The sequence below is a fragment of the Cryptotermes secundus genome, unplaced genomic scaffold, assembly GCF_002891405.2.
Source record: "Cryptotermes secundus unplaced genomic scaffold, Csec_1.0 scaffold967, whole genome shotgun sequence".
NCBI classification, from domain to species: Eukaryota; Metazoa; Arthropoda; class Insecta; order Blattodea; family Kalotermitidae; genus Cryptotermes; species Cryptotermes secundus.
Window position 1 is genome coordinate 1,269,808 of NW_019731236.1, and position 25,685 is coordinate 1,295,492.

Here is a 25,685-nt window from a genome sequence, read left to right on the forward strand (position 1 = left end):
GCACGACAGCCATGTTATGCTTGCATTTAATGCAGTTGTGCATAAACTTGTGATAATTACCTGAATGGTGATGACCAGTTTTAATTTGAAATATTTCTGAAGCAACTAAGGAGACTAAGTGAGTCTTATGCAAAAAGTGTGCTGATTACAAAATGCGTCTTTCAAATTTACCTAGAATATTGTTAGGATTTATTTTCTCCGTAATTGTTTAGCGAGTTACGCTCGAGCAGGAACACGTCTGCTTATGCAAATTGTCCGCTGGTACTGCCCGACTATAATCACAGTTGGCTTCAGAAGGGCTTAGAAGGAAACAGCTGTAGCCTGTCTTACGACACTAAAGTATTTGCTTAGGGAGGGACAGAAGAAATCATGTCATGACAGTGGGCCTCCTAGCACAGAGTAGAAATGAGGCCTTCTAAAACCATTACACGCAACCATTCCCAGGCAAAAGTAAAGGCAAATTTGTTCCTCTGCTTAATTAAGCACAATTCCATGAAGACCTCGTGGTCTGACAATAAAGTTCGCGAACTGGCCACCGTGTGCTTGCCGTAGCAGCAATGAAAAAAAAACCTTAGTATAGTTTGATGACGTTGGTATATCAGCGTTTCATGGCTGTGTTGTTGTTGATTTACGGTAGTCTCTTTCTGAGTGGCGTCTATTATTGTCTGAGTGTGTTTTGGTGTGCCGACGCGAGAATGTCGGGGCTTCTTGTTAAACTTGGCAAGAATGGAAATGAAATCAGACAGATGTAAATGCAAGTTGATGGCGATAATGCTATGAAGCAAAGAGCAGGTTACAAGTGGGCGACACGTTTCTCTGAGGGAAGAGAAAGAGTCACTGACGAAGAGAGATCAAGACGGCCAGCAATGAGCAGAACTGAAGAAAACTTTGCAAAAGCTCGTCAAATTATGCGTGTAAATCGCCAGCTGCCTGTCGGGAGCATAGCAGAACAAAGAACATCGAGAGAGAAGCAGTTAGAAGAATCTTAACTGAAGATCTTGACATGAGAAAGGTGTGTGCAAAAATAGTCCCAAAGGACCTGTTCACACGGCACTGTCTGTGAGGGAGTTTTTATCTAGTAAACAAATAACTGTGCTAGAACACCCTCCTCATTCACCGGATCTAGACCCCAGTGACTCTTTTTCTTTCCCGAAGGTAAAGGAAATATTGAAAGGAAGGCATTTAGATGACATTACGAGTAATATGATGGCAGTTCTGAAGGCTATTCCACAAAACCAGTTATAAAATTGTTTTGAAGGGTGGATTAGTCACTTTCATCGGTACATAGCTTCCCAATGGGTGTACTTTGAGGGCGACCACAGTGATATTCAGCAATGAAGTATGTAGCACGTTTACCGCGAGTCCGCGAACTTTATTGTCAGACCACGCATACTGTCGCCCTAACCCGGGGAAAGAGACGTTGGTATGCTTTGAATTGAAGGTTGAGTGGGCCCCAGAGCAGTTCTTGTGTCTGTGGAGAAGAGAAACATCTCGAACCCCGACCGTTTAGGCCATAATCCGTCGCTGTACCGACTGAGTTAACCCGACTCTACACACGATGGTGTACCTATGTGCATTGTGATGTTGATAAGGGCTTTTTGAACAAGCGACGAGGCAAGTACAATAACTTATGGTTCCTTGTAGGCCTTTTATATTCAAAATAACCTGCTTGGCTTAGTCTTTTGTTCTTGACCCGGTTATACCGTGTACATCTTTGCATTAATTGCTCATAATAAACACAATATCTTCCTTCACAACTCATTTAGCAGTGAAATAATCACAATCAACTCAGCTAGAAGAAATCTGCCACTTTGCAACGACATACAGACATAGACTATATGGTGTTAAAGTAGTCTCAACGTTGAATACAATTATCATTCAGAATCGTTACACTGGCTGTTAAGGAAACCACGACTTCAACAGCGTAATTAAACTGTAGCAAACATTCTGATGATAATAATTACTTTCTTTTGTGTTGCATCTGTGAAATAAAGATTTTCCTTATCTTAATGCTGAATATTACAGCTGGGATAGCTCAGTCGGTATAGCGAATGGCTACAGACTGGACAATCAAGGGATCGGTGTTCGAGTCCCGGTAGGGGCAAAAGTTATCTGTGCTCTATGTCATCCAGACCGGTTCTGGGACCTACCCAGCATCTTATCCAATGATTACCGAAGGATTTTTCCCCCGGGGTAAAGCGACCGCTACGAGATGATAGATACATCCCTCCTCTACCTTCACTCCAAGTTGGAATTTGCTGGCATGAATACGTGTGGTTCTGTTGTGGTTCGTGCAGATGTATGTTTCGTTACAGCTCCACAAAATGGAGACGATAATCGCGAGGAACTTTATGCAATCAAGTTTTGCGTCACGATGGGGGAGGGCGCTACTGATAACTGGGGAAAGATTAAGAAAGATTTTGGTAATGATTCTGTATCACGCGTTCAAGTATTTCGGTGGCACAAAGTCTTCGTAAATGTGCGAGAAATGGTGGCAGATAAACCGCGATATGCACATCCCGTCTCTGAGAACGAGCACAAACGTCGACCGTGTGAGGACTTTCTTTCGATAAGATCTGCGTTCGACAATTCCAATTATCGTCGATGAATTTAATGTGCGATTTACCAAATTGTTACACGAGATTTGAACATGAGACCAGTGTGTGAAAAGATGGTTTCAGAAAATTTAAATGACGAACGAAAAGAGCGTCGAAACAAAGTGTTGGAATAAATGCTTGAACGGCTCGAAACTGAATAAGATTTTCATAATGGTGTCATAACAAATGATGAAAACTGGTTTTCCGAATATGACCCCGAAACCAAGAGGCAGAGTGAGGACTTGCAAACACCACATTTTCCAAGACAGAAGAAATCTCGCATGAGTAAATCAGGACTCAAGAAAATTTTCATTTTTTTTTTCGATTCTCACGGGGTAGTTCATAAAGAATTTGTGCCACCTGGTGTCACAGTGAGTCAAAAATATTATCTTGAAGTTCTAGACCGTTTGGGAAAGAGGGTGATGAGAGTTCGAATGGAAATTTGTACGCACAACATTGTCACTCCGTGAATTCCTGTCGAAAAGTGCATTGCCGTGCTTTCGCACGCTCCTCACTCTCCAGATTTCTCACCTTACGATTTTTACTTTTTCTCGATATTAAATTCGAGATTCAAAGGTTATTATTTTCGAACATTTTACAGTGTGCAGAAGGCGGTAACCGACGCCATCAAGACTCCAACAGGCGCTGACTTCCAATCCTGCTAAGAAGCCTGGAAATTCGCTGGGCGAAATATGTTGCATCCGAGGGATTTTATTTTGGCGAATAATTGAATAGAAGATTTTGTAATAAATTAAGCCCATTTCTTTTGTAACACATCTCTTACTGCACGAGAAACACCATTAAAGTGGTCCAAACATCTTTGAGTATGCAGCCTTACGGAAGAAAATTTCATGTGTTCAATAAGGTCTCCAGCATAGCGAGTTTTGTTCCCATCGTATGCTGAAAATATTGTCACTTATTTAATGAGCACAGGGGTTTGGATTGGCAATTGGATTTATTTCATGTTTATAAATCGTAACTACAAGTAATTATAGCTCTCTCTCTAATTCGCACACTTTACTTCTCAATACAACACAAACTAAGTCTTCACAGTTCTTAGGCTATATCACACTCGCTATAGAACCTCGGGACGGGCCCAACAGAACACAACGTTTATAATATGGCATCACGTATTCGTTTCCATGGAAACGTGTTTGTCGGCCGTCCCTTAGCAACGGGCGCCTCTTCTGGGTCTAATAATTCGGTGTTTCAGCTGCTATGTCACAACATACTATAGTAAATTTCACGATAATAACCTAATCATCTGAGCCATTATATGGCAAAGACACATCCTCAAAAATATTTTAAATGCAGCATACCAAATTCTTTCCTTTTTAAAATATAGAGCAAACATGCCCTGTAACAGGTTCCTAAATATTTAAAGCTGATTGCACTTCAAAGGCAAGTTTGCAAACCTTTGCCTAATCCAAAAAGCTTGGACCTCGGAAAGATGATATAATTTTGGGCAATGTCATGGTATATCCTTTCTTTATAGGATAAATATATTCGTTTCATATTTAAAAGGCATACATTTCCAGGAGGAGGAAACTGTATGTTATTCTTTGTACGACGATTCAGTGTGAACAGGGACAGCTGGCTTCTTGTAGCGAGTTCAATATCAACATATAAATATTTAAAATGTAGTTCCCGTAATGTTTCGGAAACAAGATGTGACGGTTGGACAGGTAAATAAAGGAAAGCTGAGACGAGACACACTAATAAAATATTGTGTTGACAGTTTTAGTGGCAGCATGGCCACAGAAATGTGCAGGTCTGCAACAAGAAAATATAAATATTGAGCTCTCAAAATAATTAGACCGTTATGAACCAAAGACTTAGCGGATAGCTTGAAACATCAGCGGACTAAATACACGGAGATGTGTTCGCAGTATCAAACTTCTGACTCCATGACATCAATTTCAAGTAGTGTCCCCATTTTGAAGACGAAGATTTGGTTACATACTCACACTAGTACAACCACTGTGCATGGTATGAACGATAACTGAATAATGCAGCCACATGACGGTATAAATTTTGCATCTAATATGGAAGACACGTTACTACCAAACAACCATGTTAACTTTGTTGAAGTTGCGAAGTGCTGACAGCTTCAGTTAACCATTCTAGTTCAGACTTGAAACCTATTATGCAATCAAGCAGCCTAATATATCAGGAAACATGAAAGTTCGCAAGGAATGCGAAACAAGATAACAAAGTTGTAATCAAAATAAAATTCAAATCAAATTAAAAGTAACTTCTAGTAGGAATGAATCAAGTGACGTGTGTAGGATTTTAAGCCTCACAGCGGTGATTATGAAGAGTACTATCTTGTGGGATATAGCGCCGTTTAGTCCTTGGATAACGAATCGATGTTTCGGAAGTCGTTGTCTTCAACTTTGGGGTCGAAGAATAAGTCAAGCAAGAAACCAGCGTAAAAGCAAATGGTAAGCAGAGAGCTCTCTGCTTACCACCCTCTTTCAGTTCGACCTTGAAGATGGAGGCTTCATGTTCTTCTGAAACGTCGGACCACTTTCAATGGACTACGTGGCTTTTTACCGCAGAAAATAAAACTCTACAAGTGAGATGTTTTCTTATCCTCTTGTTTGAATGGTCTGTAAAAGCATGATCCATCATATTAAAAAGAACCTAGTGTACAGCAACTCAGACCTACAGAAACAAACTCGTACTTTGTGTACTCATTAGCATTGTCTTCACACCTATATGTATGTATTAGTAGTAAATTATAATATCGAAGACGACATCCAATCTCGTTGAAACACACTCGAAATCTAAGGTTCAACGAAGCATTATTCTGAAAGTATCTTTATGAGATATTGTCTGGCAGATGTTGTTCAGAACCACTGAGCTAAAAAGACAAACTTTATTCAACTGCGTCAGCTTGTCAGTTTCTTTGGATGAGAGGAGAGATAAAGCATTTCCACTCACTGTCAAATAAATATTTGCTAGAGCAATGCGCACATTCTTGTAAGAAGAAAATGTAGCTCTCCTTCAGTGAACGAAAATTATGCATAGGACTGGATATGTTCTCGAAAACTACTGTTGGTTAAGTAATCAGAATTGAAAGCTGACGAGGTTTCTTGAGTGAGCATTAAAATGTAAAGAATTTTGTCCAAGTTATCATCCAATGTGTAATGAGTAATTTCCACATATCTTTGCATTACGTAAGCATTATTCAGTCACAATAATTTGTTACGTAGGTACAAGCTTTATGATCGGCTGATTCATTATCCAAGGAGACTACGAATTTCTAAGGCATCGCAGTGAGTCATGACAAGTCTTGTGAAGATCAGAAAATAATATTCTTCTAATGTTATTGGGTGTATATAGAAAAACCAGTCATTCTGCAGTCTCCTTTTCGTAAACTAAGCACAAAACAATGTCAAGCAGTAAACAACACACTACTTCTTGTTAAAGGCTGTGCAATGCTGAGAAGTAATACGTGTTTATCCTCAGTCACGACAGTTCAATTTCGGACAAGCTAACAGGTCATATCTCGTCGGCGGTACAAACTCTTCGGAAATTAAACTTCTCTTTGTGGAATTTAAAGGGTACCTCGCACCGCAATATTGATAATAATTTATGAAACTAATAATTTAATATAAAATTGGTCACAATTCTATTATCTTCAAAGTTAATGGGCTTATTCGCGCTCATTCAATGATCTGTAATGTCTGCAATTGAAGCATTATTTTTCTTCTTATTTTTCTATTGACGTACTGGGCACTCTGAGCCCGTCCTCCGCTGTTCATTAATCATAAACTATGAATGTTACAGATAATTGGTAGGTGCCATTTGATGGGGGATCAGCTCCCCTCAGGGTTAATACCAAACACAAACACAGAAAAGCACAGATATAAACCCATGTCTTGAGTAGGTTTCGAACCCACGATCCCAGTGTTTGAACGGGGAAAGACATTTCGTGCGTTAGACCGCCCGGCCACTGTGAGCAGCAAGCAATAACTAACGAAACTTGATATCAAAGCGCTACATAACTTGAGCACATGAAAGTTTATTAAGAAAACTAACAATAAATGTCTCAGAATGAAATCGACAGTCTTTCAGTAACGAAACTGAATTAATAAGTTAATTTTCCACTTTCCTAATTGGCGAACATGTTTCAGGAGTAATAATATTCCGCCTCTTCAAAGCTTCCTCCCCCAGAGATTCAATAAACGGCTATCTCCACCCCAACTGCACCTTCATCCCTTTTAAATATTTCCCTCGCTCAGACCTCAGAATACCCGTATTCTGCATCACATAAGCTGCATGGCCAACCTATAAAATGGTTTAAACGTACGGTCTGTAATATTTTACGTGTAAGATTGTTGAATTGAATAGCCACTTAATCCCGAAAAGCTGAGGGAGCTATTGGGTGCAGAATTTGCTATCGCATCTCTGCAGATTAACGTTCAGCCCTTGAGGGAAGCTTGCCCGCTGCACCAGATACTTCGCTGTTCCCTTAATACCTCCTCCGGAAGACCAATCTTAGGCCCTAAGCTTGTGGGCTAGATAGGACGGAACGTGTAGTTAAGCGTCCAGTCTCAGTAAACCATCTTCAATACTAAATTTTATCTAGCTCCATTTTACGTTATTGATGCCCCATTAGCTTTATTGGCCATTTCTGGTGTAAATGGCAGTCAGACATTTACCTAATGGCCTGTTTCCTGAATGTATTAAATATAGGTGTACAAACTCAACTCACCTTAACGGCAATATTGAGAAGAAATTAGTTCAAAGCGTAATTTTTCTGTTTTTAATATTCACAATTGCAAAATAAATTACAGTACAGAATTTTGTACTGAGATTTTAATTCAGAAAGATTCGTTCGTAATTACAAAATGCGTTTTATGATCAGTAATTAGTTCAGTAATAAATGGTTATAATTTCAAGGGGTATATTAACACCGCTCTTCTCCAACCCGCCTTTGCTTGTATCGGCGCAGTCGGAATGGTGCTATCCCTGCTACACCTGTTTCTACCTTAGGACAGTGTATGATGGCCACTGCAAGTTGTCCTCACAGATCAAACTAAGGAAGATCGGTATAGGTATGGGAAACTAGCTGGGTCGGTTCGCATGTGTCTCAGGGTAGCGATGCCTAAGAAAGCGTTTTTCTGCGAGTTGAGCCAATTGACGTTTATTCACCTGCTAATTCACCACACTGTTAAATTAATGTATTCTTAGCTTTAAGTTACAGCGTTACTATCGGCAAGCTATGTCTCGGAGCGTGCAAAGGTCANGGCAATTGTAACAACCTCTGACCTGTCCTTTTAGGCGCGTCCGGTTCCCTGTACCCGAGCTAAATTTATGACTGATCGTAAATGTCATAACTCCGGACTTCTTGTTTCTGCCAGAATCTAGAAATTTTCAACATAAACACCGTATTGCAGGTCCTAGACGATGAAATACGATATTATAGATCACGATACATTTCCAGTAATATGGAAACATAAGACTTTTGAAATTTAAATTACCGAGAATTAATTAGAAATAAATTTCATGGTCATCTATAATCATCAAAATAAATAAGGGCTCAGAATGATCAGCGTCACTATTTTCTGGGATATAAAACCGTGCAGTCCGTTGGAAGCTAACTGATGCTTCAGAGGAACATATCGCATCAGTCTTTAGAGCTGAAGAGTAACCTAACAAGAAACAAACTTACCGACTCTTTCACGCCGACTCCTTGTTTAGTCTTAAGCCTGGGAAATAGGGGCGTCATATTCCCCGAAATTCGGTTGATTTTCGCTGACTGCACGGAATTATATCGCAGAAGATAAAATTCTTTATATTCACGGCTGTCAGAACCTAAAATCTTACAATTCTTTAAAATTTAATAAAGAATATCCAAGTTAATTAAAGCCTATAAATATGAGCACAGGTATTTGACTTATATAACTAAGAAAATCCGTGGATTAGAGTCCTTTAAAATCTGAAAGTCGCTCAGCTAGTAAAGGAATCATAAACCATTTATGGAAACGAGAGCTGGTTAACTTACTAAATAAAGCTCGCTATTGGAGAATATCCCGAGCCGGTTGTATCTAGTGCATGTTCTATTTCACATGATTAATACGCGTACTACACTCCCATTTACGCATAGATGTATGAAGTGGCCTACACCTTTCAAGCTTTCCATTTAAAGTTTTTTGTCTTGTGCTACATGTCCTCTCTCTATTGTCTGAATATTGTCTGTTTCAAAACTTATTCTGAATCGAAAAAGTCAGACGGTGTGATTCGTTGGAGTCTAAGAAGAAATGTGGGCTGTTGGTTGAAATTGTTGTGTTAGCAGAGTAAACTTAAAGGCCTTAGACAGAGAATTCTATCCAGACGGCGCCATCAACGCAACACACGTCGAATATAAATAGAATCCATTAGTACTTAGCTGTTACTTACCGACCACAGTCATAGAAGCGGACTTAATTTCCGTGTGAAACAGCGGAGCATCTGCAGACACCTCGCACTTGTAGAACCCAGTGAGTTGTTTTTGCACGTCAAGCAGGGTCACATTCCGAGCGTCGGAGAGGGAAATCTGTCGGACAAACACACACACAATTGTATTGACTCTGCAAACAGAGGGTATAGACCGGATGCGTCCGGACGCTTGCACTGTTGCCCCCCCCAAACCTCACACACATATCCTGGATTTGTTTGTGAGATAGTAACCATGGACACAGCAGAGGAAAAGTAAAAGGAGAGAACTACATGAAGTGAAGCTTGATAAGTTGTACGGTGCACTGCGCATTTTTGTTCCCAGACTCGAACGGGGCATCTATTTTTTTTTTCGGAACTGGAATATTCGTATTCCTCGGGAACCAACTTAAAATGGACAAACTCTTGAATACCAAATACGAACAAAATCCTTTAACCGTTGTAGCGCTACTGAAGCGCACATACATACATGGCCGCGCCATAGCTCAAGCGGTTAGTAGCTGGCTTCCCAACGCGGCGGCCCGGCTTCGATCCCAGGTCTGGTCAAGCGCGATTTGTGGAGGACAAAGTAGCGCTGGGGCGGGTTTTCTCCGAGTACTTCGGTTACCCCTGCCAATCTTCATTCTACCAAATTCTCCATCATCATAATCACCCGGGGCAGACAACAATAGGCCAATCAGTGGCCGCCGTGCCGAGTGAACCCAGTTGGACTCCACACCCCACTAAGAAAATTTAATTTTTGTTAATACATACATACACACATACATACACAGAGACTGATGTGTGGTGCATGAAAAACCGATCTTTCGTAATCAGGAGTTTCATGATGTGTGAAGCCAACACAATTTCGAGGTAAGTTTTTGATGACTGCTGTGCTCTCTCCTGTACACTAAGCATAAGAGAAAGAAACAGACAAGAGTATGTGGAGACCACATATGCTTCAGACTGTGACCTACTACGTACGTCTAAATCATTACTTACTGTCCTAAAATTTGGCATCGGAGAAATTCACTCGAATTTGCCTGGCACTTCCGATTTTATGCCTCGGACCCACCAAGGTGTCTAATTTATTTAAGGCCTTAAATGACACTTAGATGTGTACCCATAAACCTTTAGTAGAATTATATAATTCCTGATTCCTCTATGATGAATCTTCGCATAACTTTAGTTTGTCACTTTTATTTTTAGCTATATTAAAGTATTACAAGCCTACTTTACTTATAATAGAACCATGATGGAGCTTCGTATATACCCCATAAACGGCTTTTCTAATTTTGCTGAAGTGTATTCAGAATCGTGGTGGTGTTGAAATACGAATTTTGATTATTTTATCTAACATATTATGTCTTACACAAATACCATTCACAAACATGCCGCAAAAAATTAAGTAAATTGCAAAGAAAGGCTTTGGAAATTTGTGAACTTCATTACAGAACACAGTTTTTCCGAACTTGTTTTTGTTTCTTACTCTTCAACGAAGCTGATTCAGCTGCACTCTTATGCAACCCCGATGCAGTGTAAACGTACCTACTCCGCGACATAACGAAGCCATCTGAACAGAATTGTAAGACAGTGTTAAACTTATCTAATTTTGCGGCGAATTTAGAGTTCCGTACAAAACATGAAACACTTACGAAATTCAGCAGATTACCCTAAATGAGAGGTTGGAGTTTCATTATGCCTCTGTATGAATCTATTACTCTATATCACTTTGCAGGGACCTGATCGCTTTTTAAGTTCCTTAATCTTTTTACAGAGTCGGTAGGGCCCTTGGACGGGGCATCAGCCGGACGCAAGGCCGCTACCTACACACAGAACAACACGAACACAGAATAAACGCACAGAGACATCCATTCCTTAAGTGGGATTCGAACCCACGATCCCAGCGTTCGAGTGTGCGGAGATCGTTGATGCCTTAGACCGCGCGGCCACTGCGATCACCCTGTGTGTGAGTCAGCACCTCAAATAACGTCTGACCCAGCTGATTTTTTTTCCCTTGGCACTACAGCCCCAGTGGGCCTAGGCCTACCTCCATGAACTTCTCCGTTCACATCCAGCTGATTAAATTTCATTAAAACTGGTATGAACATGCTGAAGGCTATGTCCACTTTTGTGCGCCTTATTTTTCCTCTTACTGAAACCAACATGGCTGTGCATGAACATTTGAGTTACGAGAGGCACCAGCGCCATCTAAAGCAAGAATGTGAATTCATGTGTCAAAATATATCTCCGAAAGTTTTCTTTCGTAATGTAAAATCCCTTGTGAGGATAAATCTATTTGATGTATATGTAACAGTATTGACACATAAATTTTTGAAAGTAGTCACGTGAAAATTGATTTGAACAGAGAGCACAAAAATTACAATTTCAATTAAATATGTTTTATTTAACCGTAAGGAAATCAACGGTCTATGAAACTTTGTGCTTGTATGTGATAATTTTAACGTACTTGGAATCCATATCAGCGGGAAACAGTGGACAGAATTGAGTAAAATATTATTTTTGTAATTATTGTAATAAGCGATAGCATAAGAAGACAGAAAACATGGACTTGAAAATGTGGGAAGGATGGAAGAAGGAAGATTGTCAATGCACGCTGCTTGGTATACACCAAATGAATAAGAGATCCTGGTAGACCATGTAGAAATTGGAGTTCGTATGAGACGGAGCAGGCCATTGGCCTAATCCCTGGGCCTGGGAAATACAGGCAGGAATTTTATTATTGTAATTTTCTATTTTATACTACTTGTATACACTTTGGTGTAATACTCGAAGAAAAGTGCTTATCATGGGGTTTTCCCACACTTCCTTGTAGAGGCCTATTACAAGAAATATATTACTTTCTACAGATATTTTACAAGCTTTTCTCGTTTTTAATTAATTCATTGTTGAATCTGGTCTCTAATTCAGTACAATATTCTTACACGCGAAAGGACACAAGTTGTAGAGAAACACAGATATGAAAATACATTATGAAAATAATGGTTATTAATAAGGGGCTAGGTACGTAAACATGATAAAGGATTTTTTATCGAATATTAACCAGGATATTCAGCACGATCCTTTCTTCAATTATAAGGCGTATTACATACATCCTCTTACGCATACTAGTGCCACATTTTTATAAAATACTTTATGCTTACTTGCACCCGTTACAGACAAATAAGCAACGGAGTGCTTGAAGGGTTCTCTACATATAAAGGGGAGCCATTTATGTCTGTCAATCCTCATGCTTCATCTTCCAGGCCATGTAAAGGATTTCGATGAAAGTTGGTGCGGGAGATATACACTGAAAGTCGTGCAAGGAATTTCATTTTGGTCCATATCGGTTTGCTATAACTCCTCCCTTACATGAAATTCGGATAGAAGTTATTAAAACCAAAAAAGCAAACAAGATATTGATACATTCAATGAAAAGAAATCCGTATATGCATCATACAATACAAGGATCTCTCCACGGTATAACAGCTGTTCAGAAGAGAGACGAAGCAATATTTGACTGAATGCGTTGATAGGCCGCTCCATAGCTCAAGCGATTCGTCGCTGGCTTCCCATCGCGGCGGCCCGAGTTCGATTCCGGGGTCTGGTCAAGTGGGATTTGTGGTGGACAAAGTGGCGCTGGGCAGGTTTTCTCCGAGTACTTCGGTTTCCCCTGCCAATTTTCATTCCATCAATTGCTCCACAATCACCCTCACCTATCATCTGGGGTTGGTAAAATAGGCCAGAAGTGGCCGCAGTACAGGGGACTTAGTCCCACCCCACTAGCAATAAAAAAAATACGTTGATGAATAATTTTTGTCCCTTAGAAAATCTGCCCGGAGTTGTCTGGGCGTAACTGTTAATGAATCAAAAATCTGTAGAAAATAATTTGGGTTTACAAACTTAATGTAGCAACAGCAGTATATACCCTGAAACTCTCTCTGTATATTTCTAATAATCCCATTTTTGTCAATGCCTCTGTTGTCAACGATCTCATTGTCTTCGCTACTCGGAAGCCGAGATCGCGGTTTCGAATCCCACACAAGGCATGGATGTTTGTTATGTGCGTAAGGTTTTATTCTGTGTTTGTATCGTCCTGATTTTAGGTAGAGGCCTTGCGACGAGCTGATCACCCTTCCAAGGAATCCTACCGTCTGTAAAAATGATAAATGGAACTGAGAAATCGGCCCTATTCTCCGAAGTTGGAGCGAGAGGAAAAAAATTGGAAAATTTGATGCCTTGAGCTAGACCCCGTTCAATTTTTAAAGTGTCTGGAACCAAACTCAGGGAGATCTACCATTACGTAAAATTCGTTAAATTAGGTACAAACAGATATTCGTTTTATCTATAGAGATCAGATGCACAACAAACCTTCAGGCTTCTACATATATTCAGTAGCTGAGGATGATGTGCAATAAGTGAACATAATTATGAATGACTTAGGCAGTGTCGTCACAAAGACGCATTTGAAAGGCATATGTTCGCCAAAGTGGAGTAATATTTCCATTCTGATTATATTCTTTATGAGCACTTAATATTCCGAATTAATTTACACATATGCCTTTCTCCCTCGTGAAGAAGAAGAATGCATATAGGATATTGGTGGGAAAGTCAGAAGGAAAAGACCACTGGGAAGGCCAAGGCGTAGGTGGGTGGACAATAGTAAAATGGATCTTTGAGTGATAGGATGGGATGGTATGGACTGGATTGATCTGGCTCGGGATAGAGACCAGTGAAGGGCTCTTATGAACACGGTAATGAACGTTCGGGTTCCATAAAATCCTGGAAAATTCTTGAGTAGCTGCAGAATTTGCCGCTCCTCAAGAAGGGCTCAACTCCATGAGTCAGTAAGTGAGTAAGTAAGTACTATACTAACGTAATGAAGTCTTCCCATTCACTTATTCAGAAATCTTTGGCTAGTGAAGAAATGTTAATGTTTCTGAGAAAGTTAATATAGCTCGCATGTCCTCAGGAAAGATGTGTCCCTTTCGATTTCAGTTTTCTGAATGTTTGAAAGTTCTGAAAGAAAGATGCGTTCGTGAATAGATATACGTAAATAAGGAAGGCAAAGTCTTATCTCCATCTCATGAAACAGTCATGAGAGGCGTGTCACAAATATCCGATGGCAGAAGTCAGCGCTTCGCACGATGAATTACCAGCAGTCTTGTGCAGTTCTATCAAAGAACATTGTAATTCATTTCTGAAAGGCGGGAAGAGGGTTATTCATAGTTCGCATGTCTGTCGACTAACTAACTAACCAGTTAGAGAAGTAAAACTATATAACTCCGTGATTTCAGTCCGCAAGCGAACTAGACCGACCGAGCGACTGCCGCTTGTCGGTGAAGTTAGTGCCAACTTTAGCGGACAGAGGGTGTCGCGTGGATCCCCACGGCCGTCAATTTTTGTTTTCTAGACCGGATCCATTATTTCCTTGAAACTGCTCCTCAATTATCCTTATGGGGCTGAGTGGACCCCGTTCCAGACCCACTACTCCTCAGAAAACCTGGTAGCGCCAAGAATCGAACCCGGACCTCTGGATCTGTAGCCAGAAACTCTTACCATTTGATCACAGAAGCGGTCCAGTTAAGAGAAGTACCAAGCCTAATTAAATAAATATCCAAATAATCGGATACGTATTGTGATGGAATATCCATTGCTAGACAACGGATTGTTAAAACACGTTTCCAGACAACAAGCTGGAACAGTACACTGCTAGGCAACGCTGCGGTAAACACGTTCTCGAGGTAACGCAGTCAACAGTAGAACCTCGGTTGCTTAGTAGCCAACTTTTCAGTAAGCAGTTTTCGTGAAAACAAATAATTTCATGGATTTCAATGGATAGAAGCTAGACCATATAAGGAGCAGTGAGAGATTCTTCATAGAGGCTCGTCAGACAGACGTCGTTCAGAAGGAGTGCAATGTGTGAGCTGTTATATTTGACTGTAATTGTAAAGAGACGCCGTTGAACCCAGATCCAAACCCAGAACCCATTATTATCAGTCACACAAACCCCTTATACATATACGTATATTACTGGATATGAGTTTCTCACAATGCTGACAATGTTATGGGAAGTAACACCGTCTAATCAAGTGAAGTCCATGGAGCTATGCTTGCCATCTACTTCTCGTCTGCTTTGTTCTTGATTTGCTCGATCCTGCAGCTAAAGGCAGTATTTCCTTCGAAACGTCGGTGTACTACCTTCGGGCTGCAGGGCGTTACGTCCAAGAGAACAGTAACCTTCATACAGGTATAACAAATGAGTGTCCAGACAATCAATGAAACAACCAGACGACAAACTACCCATCAGAATATTAATTAGAATCAATGAGTATGCAATTAATTAATCAAATAAGCTACCAGAAAACTGAATTCACTACCAGACCAACCAAGGAATATACGCAGCTGAATTACTTACTGCCATATCTGTATATTCAGCCAGTCAGTCACTGATGTATTGGGTCTATCTCAGGGTTCTCTTTGCACTTTTGAGCAAAAGCTCTCTGTTTTGAAACTGAAGGATCATCATTAAATAAGAGATGATTGGTTAATATGTTTAAAGTCGACTAAACTTCAAGGTCGACAACTGTCAAGGAATTAAACAAATGCAACCAGTCCTTGAAAACAGAAACTGAATTAAGCTACCACAAAAATAAAGATATTTCTCCCTTACCAGATACAGTTTCCACAAGTCTAGCTTGGAAATTTTGTCTTTTGAAAACACAAAACAGATAACACAAGATTCGATATCCAGAACCTCGCTAGTGAGGATAACCTGCATAAATATAATAGGATAGGCTAGGATATGATAAGATAGGACAGGATAAGATAGTATGAGATAAGATAGGGTAGGATAAAATGGGATAGGATAGGATAGGTTTCATGAGATATATCCCTTCAGTGATTCAGTATTGAGGGGGTGGGTTTCCCCATGCACCGCGACTGACAGTCTATTGTACATCCCCCTTTTAATTTCTACCGTCTCCATCCCCTACCGATACTGGTGCTCGCTATCAGCCCCTTTCTGCCAGCGAGGTTTCTACCCTCTACTTGGCAGTGGTATCTAATAGTTAGTCCCTTTCTGTCAGCGAGTTAGTCCCTCCTCTGGCAGTGGTACCTAATACTTCCCCATCTATCGGAGGCATTGGAAACTATTTGGGCGGGAAACTTTTTGGCCTAATTTAGCTCAGAGGCCTCCTAGAGGCATGAGGTTCTTTTACGTGCCGTAAATCTACGACACGGGACCCACGGCTTAAAGTCCCTCCCGGAGGATTTGTTCCCTGAATTTTTCCGCCCTTAAAAATTCCACGACCTCCGCCGGGTTTGAACCCACGTACCTTGAGTCATGAGGTGGGAACGTTACCCCTAGACTACGGAGGCCGCTAGATAGATATATCCCTTACTCGCTGTACTGTCCAGGTTTCAAGTTTTCATTTGTTTGACAGTGGGCTAAAATCATTTAGTCTGTCACTTCAGAGGGGAAATATTCTGTATTGTGCAGACCAATGATTCATTCGCTAGCGGATGTGAATTTTTGTAGTCAGATGAAAAAGTTGATTAAAACCCCGATTATCGAAACAAACAACGCTGGCAGCTGTCTTCGATCAGCACAACAATTTTAATTTCAGATGCCATATTGAATTTAAAGCACTGCGGTTGTGATGGATGACGAACTGAAAGAACGGATGCATATTTTACAAAACGAAAAATTACGCTGCTAACAGAAGTGCCGAATGACCCTTTCCTCTTTCCTAGGTATAGTCGCTTTATAAAATAAAGGATACTTTTCCTGCGATTGACTTGCTCGTAGATCAGCAAGGCCATAGCACATACAATTGAAACATAGCTGAAAATTTATGAATCATAAATTACATAATGAAACACTTTAGTATGAACTCTTTAATAAGCTATTATAATTCTCTCTATTCCGAGGTCTCCAGAATGGCCCATTCCCTTCATGCTTTCTACTTAAGAGCTTTGTATACATTTTGATTTCTCTCCCCATGAGGGCTACATGTCCCTACTAATATTTGATAAAAAATGTACGTTTAACACTCATATAAGAGAATAGGTTAAGTGTTTTTGTGTACTTTTAGTGTTTTTTATATGGGTGGAATATCGAATGGTTCAGAACTTTAATAATTGTCTCGTGTTTGCTAGACAATGCGACAAGAAGTTGTGTGGGTTCTTGGATGTGAACGAACACCTTTATTGGACAGACACTTTTACACTTACACTGACAGTTATTCTCCACTTATAATGTCCTTTAGACGTTTATTCTTCAATGTAACAACACTTCTGTTCTAGTTGGATAAGAACTTTTGCCTGCTAAAGTCGAATACAAACTGTGCTGGTCTCTGGCCGACGTTGAACTCCTATAGCGTGCACTCGGACTGAATAGGGAATACCTTCTCGAAGAGTTAATTCCGCAACGAACGCGGGAATAAATGTCTGCCTCAGATAATTCGTTTGTAATAGTGGAAACTCCAATGTTAGACTTTCAATTCCGAGATAACGATTTCCTAGGCTTCTCTACCCAGGAATTGCTAGCCGTTGTATAGCAATGGATGCGTTCTGATTCAAAATATTCAGTAACTAGGGGGCACGCCACATTATACAGATATCTCCACAATTTAATTTGCTTTAACTTGATCTTCAATGTAATTTTGACTTTTTTACTCTAGGTTCCAAATATTTGAAATTTGTCTTATTTTCGCGGATTTATTTGACGAATTATTTATGTATCATGATTATTTCACGATTGAAAATGATCATATATTCCTACTCTCTCTCCGTGTTGGTTTATTTGCACTCAAACCTCCTTACTACAGAATAAAGAGGTTCTGCTTTCCTCTCTGTGAACTTTATGACTTCGGTAAATATAACGAGAAGATCAACATATCCCAGAGCTGATGTATTCTATTGAATTTCTGTCCTGATAATTTTGAACTGTTCCAGTGGCGTGTTCTGAACCGAAGTTGAAAGGAAACGGTGAGAAATGATCTCCGTGTTACAGAGCATATCATAAAATCGTAAAAAAAAAAATATCCTGTTGAATACATTTCAATCGGCCCAGGAGCATCCTGCTTATATAAAATTTGATAACACTTTTACAGGCTTTAATTTACTATCTCACTTAACTCCTACTTCATCACCAGTTGCTGGAAATTGCAAAATATATTATCATTCTGAAATTGCTACATTATCGAAAAACAGTATCTTGGATAATATAAGAAATATAAAACAGGTAAAAAATTTTCATCATCTTTTGCACCGAATGGAACACAACGTTTCGAAACCAGATCTCTTTCTCTTCCACAGTCGGGAGGCTTCTGCCCAGTTGGGTCCGTTATAAAGAACGGATTTGTATCGCAAGGCGACTTCAGCGAGTCAGCGAAATCTGTAAACCATATGGGAGCAATAGGAGACAATAGGGAAATTCACAATAGAAATTGTGGTTACAAAAAGAGGAAATTGTGGTTACAAAAAGAAGAACTTGGGGTTTCGGAGAAAACACTCATAGGAGCTCTTTCAGTTACTTATAAGGAATTGAATGTCACACTGCTTCTTGTATGAAAGTAAAAACACGAACATATTTTAATATATATTCTTACATTTGTTTGTGGTTTAGGAGCTTTTCAATTTACACTCTTTATCCTATATCTAAGAGAGACTAATTAAGAACGGGGAGATTAGAATGGAATGTGTTTTTTTATTGCTATTTGGGTGGGACTAAGTCACTTGTACTGCGGCCACTTCTGGCCTATTGTGCCAGTCCCGAATGATAGGTGAGGGTGATTGTGGAGCAATTGGTGGAATGAAGATTGGCAGGGGAAACCGAAGTGCTCGGAGAAAACCTGTCTCAGCGTCATTTTGTCTACAACAAATCCCACTTGACCAGACCCGAGATCGAGCTCGGGCCGCCGCTGTAAGAAGCCAGCGACTAACCGCTTGAGCTATGGCGCGGCCATGGCATGCGTTAAACGTGGAAATCCAAGATAAGCAAGTAAAATTCAGATTAGAATAACGAAGGCGAAAAAATCATTTGGAAGGCGGCATACATAACGAAAGTTTAGTAGCTCCGATGAGGAAAAGAAAACTTATGAACACGATAGTGAACATGTGGGTTACGTAAAGTCATAGAATATTTTAATTACGATATTCATGATGTAAGGCAAAGAAACAAATTTATAAAGTGTAGGAAATCCAGTTCGTAACAAATTATTACTTTTATATTCTCCATCATTTAATAATTTATCATATAAGAAAATTCATTAAATATTATATAACACGATAACATTTATAAATAAATATAACCTTGTCGTTTGAATGGTAGAAACAAAGATATAAAATATTCAAAATATTTCAAAATTTAACTATAAAATTTTAAATTTTTTACTGTGAAACAGGTTGTTCGAAATTTGTAATATCGTATGAAAGCCCGAGTTTCCGAAGTTCATCATACTGTGGAAAATATATGACAGACTACGCAACACAAACACTTGAACAAATTCTCAATTCTTCCATGCATAGAAGAATTTTTCTTTCCTTCTAGATATTTTCCTAAGGTGTAATAGCCCTTTTCTCCATCCGTAATATTAGTCTGTATATATCCAGTGAAAATAAATTCTAACATTCAATAACTGGCCAAAAACTAAGGTCCGCTTTAAGCTTAGAGAGCAAGCTCGTGTTACTATAGCGTAATATAAACATATTGCAAGAGACCAAGCGTAAGCGTCCAAAACCAAAGAGAAACGTAATCATGAGTTCACTGAATCCTTCCATCACGCTAAATTACTGCCATTTGTATACACGTTGGAGCCTTCAGCAATATTTGAAGGACATTACTAACTCTACGAGTAAATATCATTATTTTATATACTGCAAGCTGTACATCTACAGTTTAAACCATTCATGCAGGTATCATTTACTCACTGATGGAGCTGAGCCCTTCTTGAGAATCCGCCAATTGTGTAGCTACTCAAGAATTTCCCAGCATTATATGGAAGCCGAAGGTCCATTACCGTGTTCACAAGAGTTCTCCACTGGTCCCTATACTGAGCCAGATCAATCCAACTGAATCCACCCCATCCTATCTCTCTAATATCCATTTCAATATTGTTCAATAACATATGTCTTGCTTTTCCTAGTGGTCTCTTTACTTATGGCTTTCCTACCAATATTCTATATGTATTCTTCTCCCCATTCGTGCTACATTCCCTGCCAATCTCATCTTCCTTGGCTTGATCATTCTAATTACAAGTTATGAAGCTCCTCATTATGCAGTTTTCTCCAACCTCCCGTCACTTCATCTCTCTTCGGTCCAAATATTATCCTCAACACCCTGTTCTTAAACACCCTCACTCTACGTTCCTCCCTTAATGTCAGAGTCCAAGTTTCACATCCACACAGAGTCACAGGCAAAAATATAATTTTGTACATTTTCTAATATTTATGTTTAGCTCAGTCGGTATTGGGACTAGCTACGGGCTGGAGGAGGAGGAGTCGTAGTTCGAGTCCCGGTGAGGTAAGAATTTTCAATTTTCTACGTCGTCCAGACCGACTTTGGGGTCCAGCTAACCTCGTTTATAATGGATACCGGGAGCTTCTTCCTCGGAGATAAAGCGGTAGGGACGTGAAGCTGACCACTCACCTCCAAATAGTACCGAGGTCAAGAAATGTGGTTCTATACCTCCACTCCCCGTATGTCTTCATGGAGTAGTGCATAATTAAGCACAGGGACAACTTTACCTTCTTTACCTTACGTTTCTAGACTCCAAAGCAGGCACATGTTGTGTACTGATCTCGGTATCATAAATTATCTGAAGAAATGCTCCAAAAGAAAATGGCGCTGCAAAGGAATAGACGAAAAGCCCATTAAAGTACATGCACGTCCTTTGGCTTGGCTTGTCCACGAATGGCATTGATTTTAAAAAGCAACGTCAGGGAATCCAATCTGCATGTTATTTTAATTTGAATCTCCTCCCCCCCTGCTATTCCCATTCCACCAACGTTGTCTAAAGTTTAAATCACTGCTGTAGTATTTCCACAAGCAACCCGGGGTAGGACGGGACTAGAGTATCCACCCCCACATCAAATTCCACCGCTACCTCCTCCCCCTAAATTCCCGCACCAGCTGCAGCGGTGGGTTATATCAGGCTGCCTCTGCGCCCTAGAGCCCCCCCCCCTCAGGGCTTTACCGTTTATTTCTCATACTATGTGCCTAACCCCAAATGAAATGGCCGGGTTCGCAAAACCGTTTGGTCCTGCTAACAAGAGGATGGCTCCAAACTCTCCTCTCGCCTGTGTCAGTACATAAGTGTTAAAAACATCGCAGAGTTTTGAACTGATGTTGCTTTAGAAAGAATTTAAAAACTGATCCTAAAGACGCAATAAAAGACAAAAACCTGCTATTGATCTAAAAGTTTGTGACGATGGTACATTAGTACCATTTTTCAAAACACAATGTTTCGGAGACTGGATTGTCTCCGTCTTCAGGTAAAACCTACTCAGTTGGGCCCAATCTATAGAGTTAATTCCTATCTCTGGATATAAGGAAACGTTATGTTTTGGAAAATAAACAGGACGGTGTTTTAGATAAAGACAGGACTGTTTATTCAATATATTCGCAGCTACCCTCCATATCTGGAGGGCGTCTTCTCCATCCGCAACCTGAGGACGCGCCATGCCGTGGTGACAAGAGGTCCAATTAACATGAAGAGAGATAAAGTGACGGGAGGTTGGAGAAAACTACATAATGATGAGCTTCATAACTTGTACTCTTCTCCAAGTGTAATTAGAATCATCAAGTGAAGGAGGATAATATTGGCATGGCATGTAGCATGAATGGGAGAAGAGGAATGCATGTAGAATATTGTTGGGAAAGCCAGAAGGAAAGAGACCACTGGGAACACCAAGAAGTAGGTGGGTGAACAATATTAAACTGGATCTTAAAGAGATGGGATGCGATGGATTGGATTGAGCTGGCTCATGATAGGGACCAGTGGAAGGCTCTTGTGAACACGGCAATGGACCTTCGGGTTCCATAAAATGCTGGAAAGTTCTTGAGCAGCTGCAGAACCGGCAGCTTCTCAAAAAGGGCTCAGCTCCATGAGTGAGTGATACTTTAACGAAATAAAAGGAGGCCACTCCCGTGACTCGGTTTGTAAAATGAAGTTTTTATACGCAACGGTAGGTTTAGACCTGAAACCGTTATTGCCTAACCTAACCGTTATTGGCTAACCTAACGATCCACACAAAATTGCAAAGAAAACATCAAGAAAAGTTTGTACTTAGAACTTCAGGTACTAATAAATTGTTATAGTCACTCTTACTTGACCAAACACAGATATCGTTTACTAGATTGGACATGCTGTTAACACAGATGTAGGACTGCCTCGGTTGATAAACCGCTTGGAGTTTCTTTTAATGGGACCCCCATCTAAAGGAGTTCAATATATATCTTACGTCTACCACAACATTAACCGGGAACACACAAAACGACCAAGTGCTCTTGATCCAGAATGACAAATACCTAGAATCGTTAAAAAAGGAACGGGTTATTAGAGACAATTTTTCAGTAACAATAAAGTAACAGATGAGGCACGTCAACCGCAGGACAACAATTCACAGATAACCTGAAACGCAAGCCAAAAGTAACAGAAGAATTAGAGTACAGTTTTGCATTCCCGGCGTGATGCGCAAATCGAGCGACTGATGAACCTGCGGAGCTTGTAATCTGGTAGCAGCAGGAATGATTCGCGAATATGTGTGCAAGATTTGTCTGCGTGTTGCAGAAATAAAGGGAAAGTGATCGCCAGATGTCCTACAAGGCCGAGAGAAGAAACATTGTTTTTATTATTGAGCCTGCAGTTGTTGATCAGATTCTAGATTTCTAAGAAAACAAAAGAGACGTATAAGAATAGAAATAATGGAAAACATTTTGTAAGATTCAAGGACCAATGGAGCAGGAAAGGATACAAGCGTGAAAGGGAAGAGAAAGACAACAATGATAAGAAATATGAGGGGAGAAGAATGGAGAGTATGAGTGGAAATGAGAAGGTGGAAGATAAACGTGACCATGAATGAAAACATGTTACTGGGCAAACCTCGGACATATAAAATAGATCAGACGAACGAAAATTCAATGAAATCTTAAACTGAAGAACAAACAGAGAGCAGAGTCTAGCGTACCACAAGATAAATAAAGGGAGCATCCGCAGTAGAGAAATGTCTGCAAGGAAAAAAAAAAACAGAAAATTTATTGAAAGGCTTATTAGTTGTGGAGTTATAGTATATATTTACGTTAACAGTGGAAGTTCTTGTTCTGCCATAGTAACGATTTTGAGATCGACCAAGTTGGCTATATTTACTTGGAGAAAATCATTTGTGTATTTATGTCGAAAATAAAAAAAAATAAAGTTAAATATGCTGCAAGTACATTAGGGCCATGTCCCTTTCAAAGTGGTTAATGTACCCGTACTAATTCATTACTCAAGTGTTCCCATATTTAATTTAATGAATAGCTACTAATCTTAAAAAGCAAGAAATAAAACAAACTTATCAGTACAAAGAAAATATATCAAGAGATGACGGGTAAGGGTAAAGCTATCCCTGTAACAGGCCGTGAAAGCCCATAGGGTTAGAGAACTTGAGGCTCCCAAATTTTCTAGACGATCGGCTCACAGATGGCGGTGAGGTTGTCAGCCTTACGCGCCGGCCGCCATTTACCACAAGGAATATTCCGGGTCCTCATTTCTACTAGAGGCTGAGTCGACCCCAGGGTCATAGTTTTGCTGCAAGGATTAGGTCAATTGAAAATTCCACTTCATGGGATTCGATTCTGCGACTTTCCGGCTTGTAGAATAGTGCCTCAACGAACTATGCTACCACGTGCCCACGAGTGAAGACGGTAATAGAACCAATTCCAAAATGTAATGCAGCCTATATGATACATGAAGTCCAGACAACATAATAACGGCATACTGCCGACAAATACCTGTTAGTACTGATTAAGTTCTAAGTTGCATAAGTTTATAAAGGCTTATTGCGGAACCATAATATTTATAACATTAAGTGAGATCTCAGTACGCATAATATTTTTCATTTTCCATGAAGTTCGAATTATGTACGATATTCTGGCATAGTTTTATTAAGCTTGGTGAATTGGAATTTCGGAGCACTGAAAGTGAAATAGTTTTATTACAGTTTTCTGGTTCTCTAAATCTTTCTGGCGGTGATAGTTATAAAATGAGAAAATTTGAAAGAAAAAATAAAATTTGGTGAAGTATTACATGGCTACTTACACCAGTATTAACAGGCAGGGGCTAAAAGTCCATCGACTCCACGTACGGGATGGAAATTCTGCCGAATGAATTGCCAGATTTCGTTAAATTTGGTCTTCCACGCAAAATTTCTTTGATCTTCTAGTGTCCTAAAAATAATAGTTACAAAGTACGAGTATATGAAGACATAGAGGAAGCTATGGCAGTAGTAATCTGTGGAATTGCATTTGAAAGGTGGCCTTTTCGAATTTCGGCTGGCTATTTTGAACGGAATTTTTCGTGGTTTTCATCAGTCTCTAGAACATGAACCAGACTACATCCAGACTATGCAGCATTATTTGACAATCTCATTCGTTGCTACGTCACTGTAGCAGAAAATGTGTTGCAGTAATCCTACGTGAACAAGTACAACAAGTAAGTGCACTAAAAATAACCTACTCTACTTTACGGTTGTCCCAGTTATTATTATTTTCATCCTATATTTTTCCCCGTAAGCTAAATAACGGGAATCTACATTTAAATTATATAAACGTATACAATCGACCGCTGTCTTCGCTCGATCGGGAGCCGGGATCGTGGGTTCGGATGTCACTCAGGGCATGGATGTTTGGTGTGCGTTTTTCTGTGTTTTTGTACAGGTAGAGGCCTTACGTCGAGCTGATCACCCGCCCAAGGAGTCCTACCGAATGTCTAAGATCTAGTAAAGCGAAGTGAAATGAGGAGTTTCATGTAGGTAGGCCTAGGCCCACTGGGGCTGTAGCGCCAAGGAAAAAATGCAATCGATCTAAATCCGCGATAATCGATAATAGTGTTGAGCAGAGAGGCAATAAAAAGACAATAGCGTTTTGAGAGAAATTCTCTGTGGCTATGACGACTCGACGTATCAGCCTTTCTAATGCGGTTTGTTGTTATTGAAAGCTGTCAGATGGACAGAGGCGTGTAAATGGCTCTGCCTGCGTTAAACCCAGGTCTATAAGTTGTTGCCGCTGCTTACGACTACTTATAAGGCAGGAGGTCATGTGCAATATTTCATAACAGAAGGTTCCTTCTACAGTAAGGTGTTGTTAGCCCATCCCTCCCGCAGCTGGAAGACCACCCTTTGTCAACTGTCCGCTACTGTTAACTCAATACCTTCGCAACTACCCTCAATATCTCCACAGCTTAGCGACTGGAGGCTTCAGAAGAAGGGCTAAGCTCCATGGAGTTAGTTAGTTAGTTAGTTAGTTAGTTAGTTAGTTCCAGAAGTGGCCACAGTACAAAGGACTTAGTCCCACCGCACTAGCAATAACAAAAATAATACTTCTTTTGGCTTATTTTGGACTTCACCCATCGTCCGGTATATAAAAGACAGTGAGTGGTCCAGTGATTCAGACTAGCT

At 40.1% G+C, this 25,685-nt stretch overlaps 1 protein-coding gene across 5 annotated transcripts in view; it reads right to left on the reverse strand.

The window, feature by feature from the left end:
- The window catches only part of LOC111866636, a 350,737-nt gene that overhangs the window by 129,741 nt on the left and 195,311 nt on the right, over window positions 1-25,685 (reverse strand). For all 5 annotated transcript variants that reach the window (XM_023855772.2, XM_033752358.1, XM_023855774.2 and 2 more), the window contains one exon: window positions 9,009-9,144. In XM_023855772.2, coding sequence (XP_023711540.1) covers window positions 9,009-9,144 — 136 coding nt within the window. The remainder of the gene's footprint in view (window positions 1-9,008; window positions 9,145-25,685) is intronic.